Below are 15,590 nucleotides of genomic sequence, written 5' to 3'. Positions count from 1 at the left end.
GACCCCAAGGCCTATCTTTTTCCTTAGGCTCATCATAATTTTGTTTTCTTCAATATGGTATTTGTTTTGTTTAATATGGTATTACTTTTTCAATTATATGTCTTCTGAAATAATAGCTTTCCTTTACACAAACATTATTTGAAGGCAACTTTATTTAAAATACAGGCAGCACAGGCCCTTGGATCACTTCTCTCCAAAGGAAAGCTTGTGCACAAGGAGGCTCCAGCTTCTTAGAAGAGGCGCTCCCCATCGCTCTACTAGTGTGATGAAGATCGGCGTCCGAATGTGTAAGATGATGTGTAACGCTCACTTCCGGAGGAAACGCCACTTGGGTGGAGGGCCCTGCCTGTCCTTTTATGGATTCGAGAATTAAGGCAGCCCAGAGACGGTAGCGAGTATGGGAACCAAAGTCTGGAGGCCGACAAAAGTCCTCGGAATCCTGGGGGAGGAGAGGATCGCTCCCACCTGGCGTCCAGGACTAAGAATTCAGCTCCCCATTCAGCAGCAGGGCCCGAAGAGGTGCGCCTGCGCAGTGAGAGCGCTCGGCCAGGCTTCGGGGGCGGGGAGGCCTCGGTGCGCACGCAGGACGCGAGGCGGAGCCCATGCCGGAGCCCGACGGGCTGCGCCAGGCGGGGGCGGGGCCACAGGAGAGCCTGGGCGGGGCCTCGAGGCCGGTTTGGAATTTTTGGCGCGAGCTGGCTCCGCGCGCGTTCACGGGCCGTTCCCCTTCGCAGAGAGTGCTTCGTGCCGGTGTCCAGAGGCGCCGCTGCCCGACCCCGGCCTGCCCGGCCCCCGTGAGGCCCGCAGCGGCCTCCGCCGACCCGGAACCTGGGACCTCGCTGCTGCGCCGCGCCCCGCCCCGCACAGCCTCCCCAGGTGAGCCCACACCCGGGTGAGGGCTCCGGGCCGCGCCGCTCTTCCGCCCGGCGCCCTGCCCCGCGCCCCCGCCGCGCTGCGCCCCGAGACGGCCCTCGGCCTCCTCCCGCAGTGGCCCGTCGCCCCCCTGCAGCAGCCCCACCCCTCCCTGTCCGTCACGGGCCGCCTGGCCCTCGGGTGACTCCGGGTCCGCGTTGTCGCCCACGCCCCGCCTACTCCCGCGGACCGCCCTGGGTGACTGCCTGTCCCTCTCCACTGGGAGCCCCTTTTCCATCACTGCCTCTCTTTTCCCTCGTCTCTCTGGGAAGAGCCCCTTCCGGGTGACAGCCGGTCTACGCAGTTGTTTGTCAATTGCGGATTGACGGAGCGAATTCAGCAGCAGCCCTACCCCGGAGGAACTCACAGTCTAGCGCTAGACGGTGATCAACAGATGTGTCCAGCCCAGTGAGAGGGTGAGGAGGCCCCTGGAAACGCGGAGGTCACCCTGGCTGATCAGTGGCTCCGGGACACTCTGGACTCAGCCAGGTCTCCACTACCGGCCCTTCTCACCCCATAAAGGCTGTTTGACCAGGCCAGAGGTGTTAAAACGTAAATGACATTGAGAGGGGCCGGTCTTCCTGGCTGGCGACAGAAGGTGATGGGTTCCCCGATGCTAGGCATGGAGACTGTATTTCTTCTTCCTTTAAAAAAAAAAAAGAAAAGGCCGGGCGGCGGTGGCTCAGACCTCGAGGTCAGCCTGGTCTACAGAGCGAGATCCAGGACTGGCACCAAAACTACACAGAGGAACCCTGTCTCGAAACCCCCTCCCCCCAAAAAGAGTATTTCTTTTTGTTATTTTTTATATGTATAGGTATTTTGTCTGCACGTGTGTATGTGCACCACGTTCGTGCCTGGTGTTCACATAAGCCAGAAAAGGGTGTCAGATGTGTGCTGGGAATCAATCCTGGGTCCTCTGGAAGGGCAGCAAGTACTCTTAACCACTGAGCCATCGCTCCCTCCCTTCAAGGATGTATGTTTAACCAGCATGATCATGGATCCTGACAGTCTGGTTCCTCCAAGAAGACCTTTTTTTTTTTTCCTTTTGGGGTAGGGACCTGAGTGGTAGGCCGGCACTCTATCACTAAGCGCATGCCATCTCTGGGATGGGATTCTTAAAGTAATGAGAGCCATAATAAGAGAGCCTTCCAGCCAAGCAGCTTAATTTAAGTCCCTAACCTCACTTGGCTAACCAAGTAATTGGATCTAGCCACACTCTCAGCTAGGTGTGGCAAATTTTGATACATGTGTTTCCCCCTAGTGGACTCTTTCTTTCGCTTTCAATTTGTTTTTGTTTTTTGTTTTTTTTTTTCAATTACAACATTGTAGCAACCTGATGCTCCCCTCTGCCCCAACAGGCACACGGTTACTGACACGTGGTACCACTGTACTTGAGTCATTTCAACTACTATCTAAAGCACCGGTTATGATAACAGTTAGCCAGACACCAGTCTTAAATCCTTCAGCTTTTTGTAGGCCAGTGCAGAATTGCAATTCCACAAATTCCTGATGCTAGGTGCTCTTCATAATTCAAAATATCCCAGATTTAGGGCCTGGGATTATATTAATAACTCTGTTGATACAGCATTTACCTAACATGAATGATCCCTGAGTTGGATACCCAGCACTCCGTAAACTGTGTGTGTGTACATGCCTGTGATCTTAGCATTCTGGAGATGGTGGTAGGGGGACACAGTTATCCTTGGCTGCACAGCAAGTTTGAAGACAGCCTAAACTAGGGACCCTGTCTCAAAAAACAAACAAAAATAAATCTCAGATTTAGAAAGGTAATATTGTCTCATATTTAGAAAGTACAGATGTAGGGGTAAGGATGTAGCTGTGGTAGAATGCTTGGCTGACGTGTTAGGCCTTTGGCTTAATTCCTAATACCATAAATGTAATAATAGCTTTTTTTTTTTTTTTTTTTTTTTTTTTTTTTTTTTTGGTTTTTCGAGACAGGGTTTTTCTGTGTAGCTTTGCGCCTTTCCTGGAACTCACTTGGTAGCCCAGGCTGGCCTCGAACTCACAGAGATCCGCCTGGCTCTGCCTCCCGAGTGCTGGGATTAAAGGTGTGCACCACCACCGCCCGGCCTCTAAGTTTAGTCTTATATGAGAGTTTGACTTGGGGGGTGAGTTCTGAACATCCACATGAATTATAGGATCAGCTCTTTCCAGGCTGTCCTCTGAACTCAGAGATCTGCCTGACTCTGCCTCCTGGGGTGCTAGGATTAAAGGCGTGCACCACTACCACCTAGCATGCTCATTGTTAAGGAAGCCAGATGGGTTTCTGACAGGGATTGTACGGAATCTGCAGATGAATTTGGAGAGGTTGGACAGGGGTTTGTTCTCTGTGCTAGAGAAAGGCTGAGCTGAAGGTCTCTGAAGGTATAGTGCTTTAGGCAAACACTGTACCATGAACTATGCCCAGTTCACAACTTTAAGACCATTGCCATGAACATGTTTTCCTTTTTATTTAAGTCTTTAGTTGTTTGTATATGCATGTGTTCAGGGGCCTCTGCAACCACCAGGACCTGCAAGGGGTTAATCTGTGTGAGACAAGAGGGAAATCTCGTTCAGCACGACTCAGGAGCCGGTGTTGGTTCAAACTTCTAGAGGCTGACGCGGGGCAGTTTACTGGAGGCATATTTAAGTCCAGTACAATTTGGGGAAATGTGTCCTGCTGTAACACGATCCCCTGTGCACAAGGATAATCAGATCAAAACTCTTCTCAGTTCTATTGATAGTCTACTTGTGCTATCTTAAGGCCTAGAGGAGGACCTGGCCTCCGTCATACAGATAGTGTAGAGGTCATCTCGGCTATTAGCCACCTCTGGTCCTGCTCATGGGAGCTTGGGGGAGCCAGGTATGGCCTAGCTGTATAGATAGCATGGGGTTACCTAGGCTATTCCCAGCCTTCTGGGCAGAAGAGGTTAATATATCTTTTTTCTTTGAAAGGACAGTCCTGTGTATTTAACATTCCTGGTTTTCCTAGTGCTATTTATGAGTACAAAGACATTTGTGCTCCTAAAACATGTGTCTGTTTTGGTTTTGGTAGTAGGGATCAAAGCAGCCTAGCACATGCCAGGGAGGTACTCTACCATCAGTTGAGCTATACTTCTTCTTCCTTCCTTTCTCTCTCTCTCTCTCTCTCTCTCTCTCTCTCTCTCTCTCTCTCTTTTTTTTTCTTGAGACAGGATCTCACTATATATGTAGCCCTGGCTGGCCTGGATCTCTCTCTCTGTGTAGACTAGGTTGGTCTCAAACTCATAGAGATCCTCTATCTCCTGAGTGCTGGGATTAAAGGCATACACCATCATGCCCAGCATTTCTTCCTAGTTTTTTAAAAATAATTTTTGATATTATTTTATGTGTATGGGTTTATTTATTTTATGTGTATGGCTTTGCCTGAATGTATGTCTATGTTCTACATGTGGGCAGTGCCCATGGAGGCCAAAAGAGGGTGTCAGATTCCCCTGGAAGTGGAGTTACAGGCAGCCATGTGGGTCCTGGGAATCAAACTTAGGTCCTCTGGAAGAGCCGTCAATCCTTTTAAGAGCTGAACTATCCCTCTAACCCTTCTTTCTTTGTTTTGAGACAAGATCTGAATATGTGGCCCAGGCTGACCTCAATTTTGTGAACCTCTTGCCTCAGTCTCCCTAGGCTAGAATTACAGGGTACCGTGTACCAACCCCAACAACTAAGACATAAAGTTTTTCATTCACTAAAAATATTTACTATTGTCGGGGTGGAGTGTGCCGTGACATGTATGTGGCGGTCAGAGGACAACTTTGTGGAATTATTCTCGCCTTCTGCCTTTATGTAGGTTCTGGGTCTTGAACTGATTTTGTCAGGCTTGCAAGGCAGGCACTTTACCTGCTGAGTCATCTTTAAGCCCCCCCCCCCCCCCCCACCCCCCCCCCCCCCCCCCCCCCCCCCCCCCGTTTTTTCTTTGAGCAAGGGTCTCATGTAGCTCATGCTGGCCTTGAATTCTATATGTAGCCAAGGATAGCCTTTGAACTCCTTATTCTCTTGCTTCTGCTTCCTAAGTGCTGTGATTATAGGTGACAATCATTGTGCCTAGCCCCCACCCCTTATGACAGCATTGTCAGGTATGAACTGCACCCTGTTTCACAATCAAGTTTTCCTGGGGGCAGCCTTAGGGCTCTATTTTACAGCCCGCCTCCACCTCTGGGCAGTCTCTCTGAGCTGTGCTGTGGACAGTGGTGCACTTCCTCCCAGCTGGCCCTGTTGCCTAAGGAGCAGGGTGCTGAGACAGGACAGAGGTCTCTGAGATTGTCTGTTGCCTCTTCCAATGCGGAGCTCCCTTCCTGTGAATGAGCTGGGGCTGGGACCATGGGCTTCTCAGCCTGCTGGGCCTGACGTAGAACCTCCATCTGGTCTGTCGGGGACAGGAGAGAGCAGAAAGCCCCTGGTTAGTCCATTACTCGACCGAATCCAGCCTCTGCCCTGTGGAGTTGGTGGGAGACTGAGTCATGCTGAGAACCTGCTCTTCCGAGGCGGACACTTTAACTTTGACAGGGAGGTGAAGTTCTGCAGGGAACTGAGGCGGCAAGAGCCTCCGCTCTGGACATGTGCCCACAGTGCTGGAGACTTGCAGGTTCTACTCGGTCTCCACGTTGGTACCAAGATTTGCTAGATTTTCTTCTGTAACGATCTCATTTTCTCTGACTTAGTATCACTTCCGGAGACTAAGATGGTTGTGTAAGTTTTCGTCTAGTCTATCTGTTTCTGGGGAAAGCCCATAGGTCTCCTCATTTTATATACATACTCTAGAAGAGAGTCAAGTTTTGGAACTCACAAGTTTTTACTGTGATGAGGGATGGCATGATTTTCCCATCTCAGGACCTTGGGAGAGTCTGCAGAGAAGACTGAATGGGCAACTCTAGAGCTGCCTGCCTTATAATTCCTCTGCTGGGTATGAGGCCCTCGGAGATAAAGGCTTATGGTCCTGACTTCATATTTATGTCACCTCAAAGCTAGAGATGGCACAGTGTGTAGGTGTGTGATGGCCTGTTCTCCTTCTCTGCAGGTACTTGTGGCCCACACAACCTTCATGTGGAAAGTAGAACGTGTGTGTGGCAAAGGAGTGGCTGTCTTGTGGGCCACAGAATCAAGCACTGTTTGAGTGGACGGACACATAGCTCTGTGCTCTGATCCTCTAGCATTGGTCATGTCCATGCCCACTGAGGGCACCCCACCGCCCCTAAGTGGTACCCCCCATCCCAGTTCCAGCCTACTTCCGACATGCAGAGCCTGGTTTCTCCCTCAAAAGGCCTGGGGGCCTCAGCCGGAGCCTTCCACCTCGGCCCCCTGCCAAGGGCAGCATCCCCGTCAGCCGTCTCTTCCCTCCTCGGACTCCAGGCTGGCACCAGCCCCAGCCCCGGAGGGTGTCATTCCTGGGTGAGACCTCAGAGACCCTGCAGAGTCCTGGATATGACCCAAGCCGGCCAGAGTCCTTCTTTCAGCAGAACTTCCAGAGGCTTAGCCGCCTAGGTCATGGCTCCTACGGAGAGGTCTTCAAGGTAAATGAAGGGTGGTTTCCTAGGCTCCTCTGGGGAACCTCTTTGCCTTGGTGGGATAGTGTCCTAGGTATCCTCCTGCCCTTTATTCTTTGACAGCTTGCCTCTCTAGGGCTTGCAGCCACCTCCCACCCCCACCTCCCACTCCCCACCTCCCACTCCCCAGCTCCCACTCCCCACCTCCCACCCCCATCTCCCACTTCCCACCCCCACGTCAAGCGCCTCGAACGCATGCCTCGCGCACACTGGCACCTTGTTCAGATCCTGGTACAGCCTGCAGCAGATCTCTGTTGCCACTCCTCTGCTTGGAGATGGCTGTGCTGAGATCCATGACTGGTTCTGTCTGGCCTGGAACTGACCCCAATGCCTACCTTTTCCCCTAGCTTAGCAGGCTCAAAAGCTGTACCCCTTCCCATCATAATTTTGTTTTCTTTAATATGGTATTAATTTTTCAATCATTTATATGTCTTCTAAAACAGTAGTTTTCCTTTACACAAACACTATTTGAAAGCAATTTTCTTTAAATACAAACAGCACAGGCTCTTGGATCATCTCTCCTCTCTGGAGGAAAGCTGGGCACAACAGAGCATACTGCCCTGTTGTTTTGGGACTAAATCTTTCTCTTAGCAATGGGCCCTGGTCAGAGGCATAGTCTGCCCCATCTCTGTTGCTGGGTCTCCAGTGCGTTCTCCTGCAATGGACGTGTCCAGGTCATTATCATTGTTTTAGAGGTCTAAGACTGACGTGTATTCCCCTGCATGGTGAAATCTTAACAATCAGCATCCTCTGATTGTCTCCCATCCTGCCTCTGGGCAACACCTCCCTTCCAGGTGCGCTCCAAGGAAGATGGCCGACTCTATGCTGTTAAGCGCTCCATGTCACCATTCCGAGGCCCCAAAGACCGGACTCGCAAGCTGGCTGAGGTAGGCGGCCACGAGAAGGTGGGGCAGCACCCACACTGCGTGAGACTGGAGCAGGCCTGGGAGGAGGGCGGCATCCTGTACCTGCAGACCGAGCTCTGTGGGCCCAGCCTGCAGCAGCACTGTGAAGCCTGGGGGGCCAGCCTGCCAGAGGCCCAGGTCTGGGGCTACTTGCGGGACACTCTTCTGGCTCTGGACCACCTACATAGTCAAGGCCTAGTTCACCTTGATGTCAAGCCTGCCAACATCTTCTTGGGGCCCCGGGGCCGCTGCAAGCTGGGTGACTTTGGACTACTGGTGGACCTGGGTTCAGCTGGCGCTGGTGAGGCTCAGGAGGGAGACCCTCGCTACATGGCCCCAGAACTGCTGCAGGGCTCCTACGGGACAGCCGCAGATGTGTTCAGGTGAGGCTGGGATGTGGAGAGGTCCTGAAGGAGGCTCTTATTGGGGACTGATCAGCAGAAAGGGAGGGACCGCCCAAAGGAAGAGCTCTTTCCTGGTACTAGGGTAGGAGGGCATTCAGGCCTGGGAGGTGTTGGCCCTGCCCACTAGCTGAGGGGTCTCCAGAGTAAGCAGCAAACTCTCTAGAGGCCCCTTTACATTGTAGGCCAGACATCTCCTTGGCTAGCAGCTCTCTGGTTAGGCTCCATCACAGGGAGAGTAGGGTGCAGTGAGGCTGAGGAACTCGTCAAGTCCACAGTTAGCATCTGGAACTGTACGCAGGCCAGGCTTCTGAGTCCACACTGGCTCCTACTGCCTTGCCTTGGTTGTATTCTGTTTATTCCCACAGAATGATGATGCCAAACCTAATCATCATGGAAAGTAATTTACATGCCAGTGAGGTTCTGACGGACCTCCATTGCAACATGCTTAAGTGGGGGTCTCTGCTTCACAGCAAGGCCTCCATCTTGACTAGTGCTTACTGGCCTCCTCAAAGCTCCTTGCCCCTCTCCCACCAACTTCATGGTTTATGGGGGAAGAGAGCAGCCCTTTCCTACCAAGATGCTGCCTAGGACTGGGATCTGTGTCACAAAGTGGACTTTGCCTCTCCTTTTCTTCGTGCCCTGTCCTTCTTAGTCTGGGTCTCACCATCTTGGAAGTGGCCTGCAACATGGAGCTGCCCCATGGTGGGGAGGGCTGGCAGCAGCTGCGCCAGGGATACTTGCCCCCCGAGTTCACTGCTGGTGAGTGGGGGCTCAGGAAAAGAGGCAACTACTATCAGCTTCTCTGGTAAGGGGTGGCTAGTAGTAGGGGCACCATTGAGCTGAGGGCCCAGTCAATAAATACCCTGGCTCCTGACGTGCATGACTCTGCCTCATGGGCAGGTCTGTCTTCTGAGCTGCGCTCTGTCCTCACAATGATGTTGGAGCCTGACCCCCAGCTTCGAGCCACAGCTAAGGCCCTGCTGGCCCTGCCCATGCTGAGGCAACCTCGTCCCTGGAACGTTCTGTGGTATATGGCTGCAGAAGCCCTGAGTCGAGGTTGGGCCCTGTGGCAGGTAAGCCTCTGTGGTGGTCTACTCCAACTGTTCCTTGCCCAGGGGACCTACCTAGTCTGAATTTACTATATAGACTAGGTTGTGCTTGTTCTTCTGTCTTCCTACCTCAGCCTCCAAGTGCTGTGATTTTTGTCACAGGCTTGAGTTCTGAGGCCCCCTTTCCCCTCAGGCACTGATCACTCTGCTATGCTGGCTCTGGCATGGTCTGGCTCATCCTGCCAGCTGGCTGCAGCCTCCGGGCCCACCAGCCACACCGCCTGGCTCTCCACCTTGCAGCCCCCTCCTGGACAGCAGCCTCTCCAGCAGCTGGGATGACGACAGCATAGGGTGGGTGAGAGTCTAGGACGTGGGGGTGGGGGTGTGCGCGCATCACGTGGTCAGTGACAGCATAGGGTGGGTGAGAGTCTAGGACGTGGGGGTGTGTGGGTGTGTGCGCGCATCACGTGGTCAGTGACAGCATAGGGTGGGTGAGAGTCTAGGACGTGGGGGTGTGTGGGTGTGTGCGCGCATCACGTGGTCAGTGACAGCATAGGGTGGGTGAGAGTCTAGGACGTGGGGGTGTGTGGGTGGGGGGTGTGCATCACGTGGTCAGTGACAGCATAGGGTGGGTGAGAGTCTAGGACGTGGGGGTGTGTGGGTGGGTGTGTGCATCACGTGGTCAGTGACAGCATAGGGTGGGTGAGAGTCTAGGACGTGGGGGTGGGGGTGTGTGTGTGCATCACGTGGTCAGTGACAGCATAGGGTGGGTGAGAGTCTAGGACGTGGGGGTGTGTGGGTGGGTGTGTGCATCACGTGGTCAGTGACAGCATAGGGTGGGTGAGAGTCTAGGACGTGGGGGTGGGGGTGTGTGTGTGCATCACGTGGTCAGTGACAGCATAGGGTGGGTGAGAGTCTAGGACGTGGGGTGGGGGGTGTGCATCACGTGGTCAGTGACAGCATAGGGTGGGTGAGAGTCTAGGACGTGGGGGTGTGTGGGTGGGTGTGTGCATCACGTGGTCAGTGACAGCATAGGGTGGGTGAGAGTCTAGGACGTGGGGGTGGGGGTGTGTGCGCGCATCACGTGGTCAGTGACAGCATAGGGTGGGTGAGAGTCTAGGACATGGGGGTGGGGGTGTGTGCGCGCATCACGTGGTCAGTGACAGCATAGGGTGGGTGAGAGTCTAGGACACGGGGTGGGTGTGTGCATCACGTGGTCAGTGACAGCATAGGGTGGGTGAGAGTCTAGGACGTGGGGGTGGGGGTGTGTGCGCGCATCACGTGGTCAGTGACAGCATAGGGTGGGTGAGAGTCTAGGACGTGGGGGTGGGTGTGTGTGTGCACATCACGTGGTCAGTGACAGCATAGGGTGGGTGAGAGTCTAGGACGTGGGGGTGGGGGTGTGTGTGTGCACATCACGTGGTCAGTGACAGCATAGGGTGGGTGAGAGTCTAGGACGTGGGGGTGGGGGGGTGCATCATGTGGTCAGTGCCACATGGCAGGCATCAGGCTCCATGGAGAGGAGGGTGGATGGGCCTCTGTCATACCCAGGGGATGAGGACTGGCTGTGTGGGTGTGGCTCATGGTCTGTGTGGGCAATTATGACGTCCCGCACAGCTTTGCCAGTCATTAGTGCAGGATTATAGCCCCCACCTCTGTAGAGGTTGTCCCTATTCAGGGACAAAGTGCTGTCCTTCCCTGGGTGGATACTTCTAAGAACCTGCTAAGTCCCTATCCTGAGAGGATTCCCTTTGTCCCAGGTGTCTGCTAGCCAAGGGAAAGTGTAATTAAGAAATTGCTCCGGGCTGGAGAGATGGCTCAGAGGTTAAGAACACTGGCTGTTCTTCCATAGGTCCTGAGTTCAATTCCCAGCACCCATATGGTGGTTCACAACCATCTGTAATGAGATCTGGCTCCCTCTTCTGGCCTGCAGGGATACATGCAAACAGAACACTGTATACATAATAAGTAAATAAATCTTTAAAAAAAAAAAAAAAAAAAAAAAAAGAAATTGCTCCATAGCCGGGCGGTGGTGGCGCATGCCTTTAATCCCAGCACTCGGGAGGCAGAGCAAGGCGGATCGCTGTGAGTTTGAGGCCAGCCTGGGCTACCAAGTGAGTTCCAGGAAAGGCGCAAAGCTACACAGAGAAACCCTGTCTTGAAAAACCAAAAAAAAAAAAAGAAATTGCTCCATGGAAGAACCACATTCTCTCAGGATCCCTCCCTTTAAGTAGGATTTCCCTCACTCTGAAGGGTCTCTGTAACAGCAAAATACTAGAAAAGCCTCATTTACCAAAACTTGACTTCCAGCTCAGATGAATCTGAAAAGGGACAGAGATGCCCCTGAACATGGTCAGATAGGAAGAATTGACAGTTATCACTGTGTGTTTATTGTTTTAGTCATGGCCTACCTTCACCAAGCAGGGGCCTGGAACCAAGCAGGATCAGAGCTGGTTTGGTCCTAACCCTTCTCAACCCTCAACACCCTGTTTGTCCTGTCCTCTCTCTGTAGTCCCTCGCTCTCCCCAGAGACCATCTTGTCCCGGATCACTAGGAGAACCTCTACCCCTCGAGGCAGGTACACACCAAGGTGAGGAGGTGAGCAAGCCCAGGGCCTTGGGCTGTTGGGCACAGTCGGCTTTGGGATCCAGAGTCTCGTTCCTTTTTCTTTCCTCCCCAAGGGATGCCCTGGACCTAACTGACATGGACTCGGAGCCTCCTAGAGGTCCCTGCCCTACCTTTGAGCCACGGAACCTCCTCAGCCTATTTGAGGACTCACTTGACCCAGCCTAAGCCAGAGGCCCAGTCTTGGTGCTTTTAAACCTCTGACCCTCTTTCCTACCTCTCCCCTGGAAACTTCTGTATCTAATAAAAAGTAATGAATCTTGGGAGCACCCAAGGTTGCTCATGTGGCAACATAGCGCTTCTTGTCCCTTTATTGATTGCCTAAGGTCTTAGGCCTCTGGGATGATCTGGCCATGAGGCCATACTCTGCTAGAGCGTGGCCTTTGGCCAGCAGGTTGAAGCCACACACTGTATAAGAGATTTCCTGAGCAGACGTGTCTCTGATGGGCAGATCAGTCAGACAGACCATGGCACTGAAAGTGAGTCCTTGGTCCAGAGGGGTCTGAATCCAAAGCCGCCATCCCACACCTGTGCTGCTGCTTAGGGAAAGCAGCAGCTCCTCTCATGTCTCTTGGCCAGATGATACAAGCAGGACCAATGCCCACTTGGTCCTGAGAGAAGGGCCTGGTCCCACTGCCGTGAGTCCTGACTTCAGGAATGACAGGAACGGTAGAATTCTGGCTGCTGAGAGGTTTAGCATGCAGGGCAGAAAGATGGAGGTCAGGAAGCGGGGCAGAGAGACTAGTCCAAGAATCCAGGAGGTGTCTTCTGGGAGTGGCAAGATTCAGGTAGTGGTTCTAGGCTGGAGGCATGGTAAGTTGGCAGGCCTCAACTCTCAGACATGAATTCAGAGACTCTCACAGGTCAAACAGGGTAAATTCAAGCTCAAAGAATGATTTCCGTCTAGCTGACAGTACCCTGGAGGGAAGTTGGCAGGGAGAGGGGTTGCTGGAATTTGAAGGCCTGAGTGCAAGAAGTGGTTAATCCACAGGGAAGAATGAAGAGCCGTCTCCCAGAGAGGAAGTCCCATGTGCTGGTTCTTCCAGGGAACCAGCCCCTTGCAGACCAGCAAAGGAGGGAAGGTGGTGTTTTTTTGTCTCAGGAAGCTGTGGGCAGGCTGGTTTGGCAGCTAGGAGACAGCTCAGTCTGGGGGACAGGAGTGGCGAGCAGCCCAGAGCAGGTCAGGTACAACACCAGCATGTAGCTGGAGAATGGAACCTACACTGAGCAGGTGCATGATCTGGTGGGAGTTGCCCCAGTAGTCAAAGCGGCCAGGCCCCCAACGCTCTGGTAGACGTGCCACATTCACCAGCCCTCCAAGCAGTGCCAATGCATCCATGCGCAGGTAGCAGGGCAGGGAGCCTGGAGCCCCTGAGCCCAGCCCTACTCCACGGGCCCCAAACACCAGCAGGCGGGCCCCAGCTTGCCAACCAAAGGCTCGAAGCCGGGCACTGGTGGAGGGGGCAGTGAGGGCTCTCCAGCCAGCCACACCTGACAGTGCAGTGTAACCCATCAGGGCAGCTGGACGAAGCCAGGGTCTGCAAGCCAGAGTGCAGTGGATGATGGGCAGGGCTCCTGCAGAGAGAGAGAGAGCAGAGGAAAAAAAATATCAGTCCAAGCTAGCTGATTTTCCCTACCCAGGGTTCCTACCAGTAGCCCTTGCCTCCACCTTCCTGGGGCCCTGGCTCACCAAGAGTGTTGACAAGGCAGACTCCACACATATCCAGGGCAAGGAGCCGGGTGTACACAGGACTGCCTCCTTGGTGGCACATGAAGAGGTGATACAGCACAGAAGCTGCAGGGGGGGCCAGGCAGGCCACACAGTGTGTACCTCCCAGCCAGCCATCCTTGCCCAACTGACCCCAGGGCATGGTCATTGGCACCAGCACCAGGAAGCCCAGCAGGGCTAGCCCTAGAAGGGAAGGAGAGTTACCCATCAGACACACTCAGCATAAAGGAAAACATCCCAAAGGTATCAGTTGGAGCCAGGAAGATAGCTCATAGGTAAGGCTGCTAAGTCTGACAGTCAGTTTGATCCTGGATTCCACATGGTAGAAGAGAATCAATTCTCACAAGTTGTCTTCTGACTTCCACATGCCTTGGCAAATGTACACCCACCCACCCACACATGCACTAAGTTAATACATAAATATAAAAAATGTAAAGTGACCTGACTATCAAAAACACAAGAAAGACAGAGCAGGCAGAGTTCAGTGTTGCTGCCAGCCCACACACAAGCAGGTCTGTGGGTCTCAAACTTTCAGAAGTGTTACTGTCAGGGATCACTGCAGGTCTAGATGTAGAGACAATGAGCCACTTTGCAGGTGTGGAAACAGGCTTGGAGTAAGCCTGTCCCAGCTGAGCCCAGCAACTAGGCAAAGGATAGAGGATGGTGAACCAGGGCAGACTAACTTCTGAGCTATCCTGGCTGAAGCTAAAGCCACAGCTCCTCTTTGCCACACAGGAGGCCAGACCAGATCTGCCTGTCTGTCCCGGAGTGTCTGCAGAAGCCTGGAGAAGCATGACCTCAGCCTGAGTTCTGATTAGGACAGGAGGGACATACTAGACTCAGGGTTACTTAACATTGTCAAATGTTGGCTTTGGGTCTTTTTGTTTTCCATAAAGGAAGAAGGCCAAGAAAGGCCAGAATGAAAAGAAGGGACTGAAAGAAGCTTATCCTATCTCCACTGGGGGTGTTTTCAGGAGCTCTGTTCCTTCCGGTGCTGCCCTTTCTTGGAGATTCCCATCCTTCCCCACGGGCAGTTGGCATTGCTCTAATAGAGGACAAATGCAGGCATCAGCCCCACTCTTGATGGGGGTCTGACAAAACAATAGCCTTCTCCTCCTTTAGAGAAAAGCACAAGTCTAAACCTAGCTGGCCCTAGTCCCCTCTCCCAGCTGGGGCAGCTCAAGGACAGGCCAGGGCTGTGTCAGCAGAGCTCTAGGGGCCGCAAGAGGGAGGGGGGGACGGGCCACCAGGCGGAGCCCCAGGGTACTGTTATGGTGGTGGGGACACTAGGCTACCACGAGGAGGGGCTTGGGCAAGGCAGGGGCGGTCTTCTTCTTTCTGACTCCTCCTAGCCAGTGAACGCCCATCTCCAGGACGAGGGGGAGGGTGCCCAGGGCACAGGATTACCAAGGGGGATACTAGGATCCTTACCCCTAGAGCTCAACGGGATTAAGCTGGCTCCCACTCTGCTTCCCTCTCCTGCCTTGGGGCACTGCTGGAAAAGCAGAAGCTGGCAACGAAGCTTGGGACAATGGCAGCTTTGTCACCGCGGCGCCTGACCCAACCAGGGCAGGGGCAGCCTAGGACTCAGGCTGGGGGGCTGCTGCGCTCCCAGACAAGGCGGCCACGAGTACGGGAAGCATGAAGCATGAGGTAGCCGCCCACCTACCGTGTGTGTAGATGTTGCCCAGCTCGTTGTGCAGGTAGAAGAGGCTGCGCAGGCAGCCCGAGCCGCTGCTGGCCGGCCGGTAGCCCGTCAATACGAACTTATTGAACTGCAGGTGCGGTGGCGAGCTAGCCCAGTCCAGCAGACGCGGCCCGGACAGGAACGCCATGGCCTCACGCACTGCGGCCGGCCTGCGACCCTCTGTTCCCAGGCTTCCCCCTCAGTGGAGCCGCAGCGCTGAGAAGCTCATCCCGATTCACCTCCGGGCTGTCCGGTCGTCCTGCGTGGAGTCAGCCGGGGGTCCGGGCCCTCGTCCCTCACCCGCTGCGCACGCGCGAGCTCGACGCCCCCGTAAGGGAAAGGAAGCTGGCGACCCGGCTGCCGCTGGAGCTCAGCGCGTCCAGTTCCACCGTGGCAGAGCACCGCAGGGAGAGATCCCGTTGGCCGCAGCGGCGGACGGGCGTCTAGCCGCAGCCCTGAGGACGGGCGCGGCCGGACGCTGGAGGGGACGCCAGGCTCCACCCCGGCTCCTCGCCCCCGCCACCCTGCCCATGTTTCGCGCGCTGGATTCCTGACGTTCGCGTTGCAAGGACCAATGGGCGCTGCGGGCGGGGATGCTCCGCCCCGAGACCGCCCAGGCCTTCTCTTTTTAACATATGCGGTTCCAGCCTTCTTTGCATGGGGTGCCTGTTGGCTTGGGACGCGATGTTCTGGGTTGGGCTCC

General features: G+C 54.2%; 2 protein-coding genes across 2 annotated transcripts; one reads left to right on the top strand and one right to left on the bottom strand.

Moving 5' to 3' along the window:
• The first annotated feature begins 669 nt into the window (after positions 1-669).
• On the top strand, positions 670-11,762 carry Pkmyt1 (protein kinase, membrane associated tyrosine/threonine 1). The gene is given in 9 exon segments (XM_052759184.1): positions 670-876; positions 5,963-6,148; positions 6,150-6,455; positions 7,283-7,776; positions 8,450-8,556; positions 8,698-8,870; positions 9,040-9,197; positions 11,359-11,436; positions 11,528-11,762. Coding segments are annotated over 8 exon segments (1,473 nt in total). The 5' UTR covers positions 670-876; positions 5,963-6,103; the 3' UTR covers positions 11,640-11,762.
• Paqr4 (progestin and adipoQ receptor family member 4) lies at positions 11,214-15,381 on the bottom strand. The gene is made up of 3 exons (XM_052759183.1): positions 14,870-15,381; positions 13,162-13,383; positions 11,214-13,046 (listed from the first exon to the last, which is right to left on the bottom strand). The coding sequence occupies exons 1-3, from the start codon at positions 15,033-15,035 to the stop codon at positions 12,613-12,615; spliced, it is 822 nt and encodes a 273-aa protein (XP_052615143.1). The 5' UTR covers positions 15,036-15,381; the 3' UTR covers positions 11,214-12,612.
• Positions 15,382-15,590: the final 209 nt, after the last annotated feature.

The sequence above is a fragment of the Peromyscus californicus genome, unplaced genomic scaffold, assembly GCF_007827085.1.
Source record: "Peromyscus californicus insignis strain IS unplaced genomic scaffold, ASM782708v3 Scaffold_3__1_contigs__length_106647218, whole genome shotgun sequence".
NCBI classification, from domain to species: Eukaryota; Metazoa; Chordata; class Mammalia; order Rodentia; family Cricetidae; genus Peromyscus; species Peromyscus californicus.
Note: the sequence above shows the minus strand (reverse complement) of the source record. Positions and strands in the feature narration are given on the sequence as shown.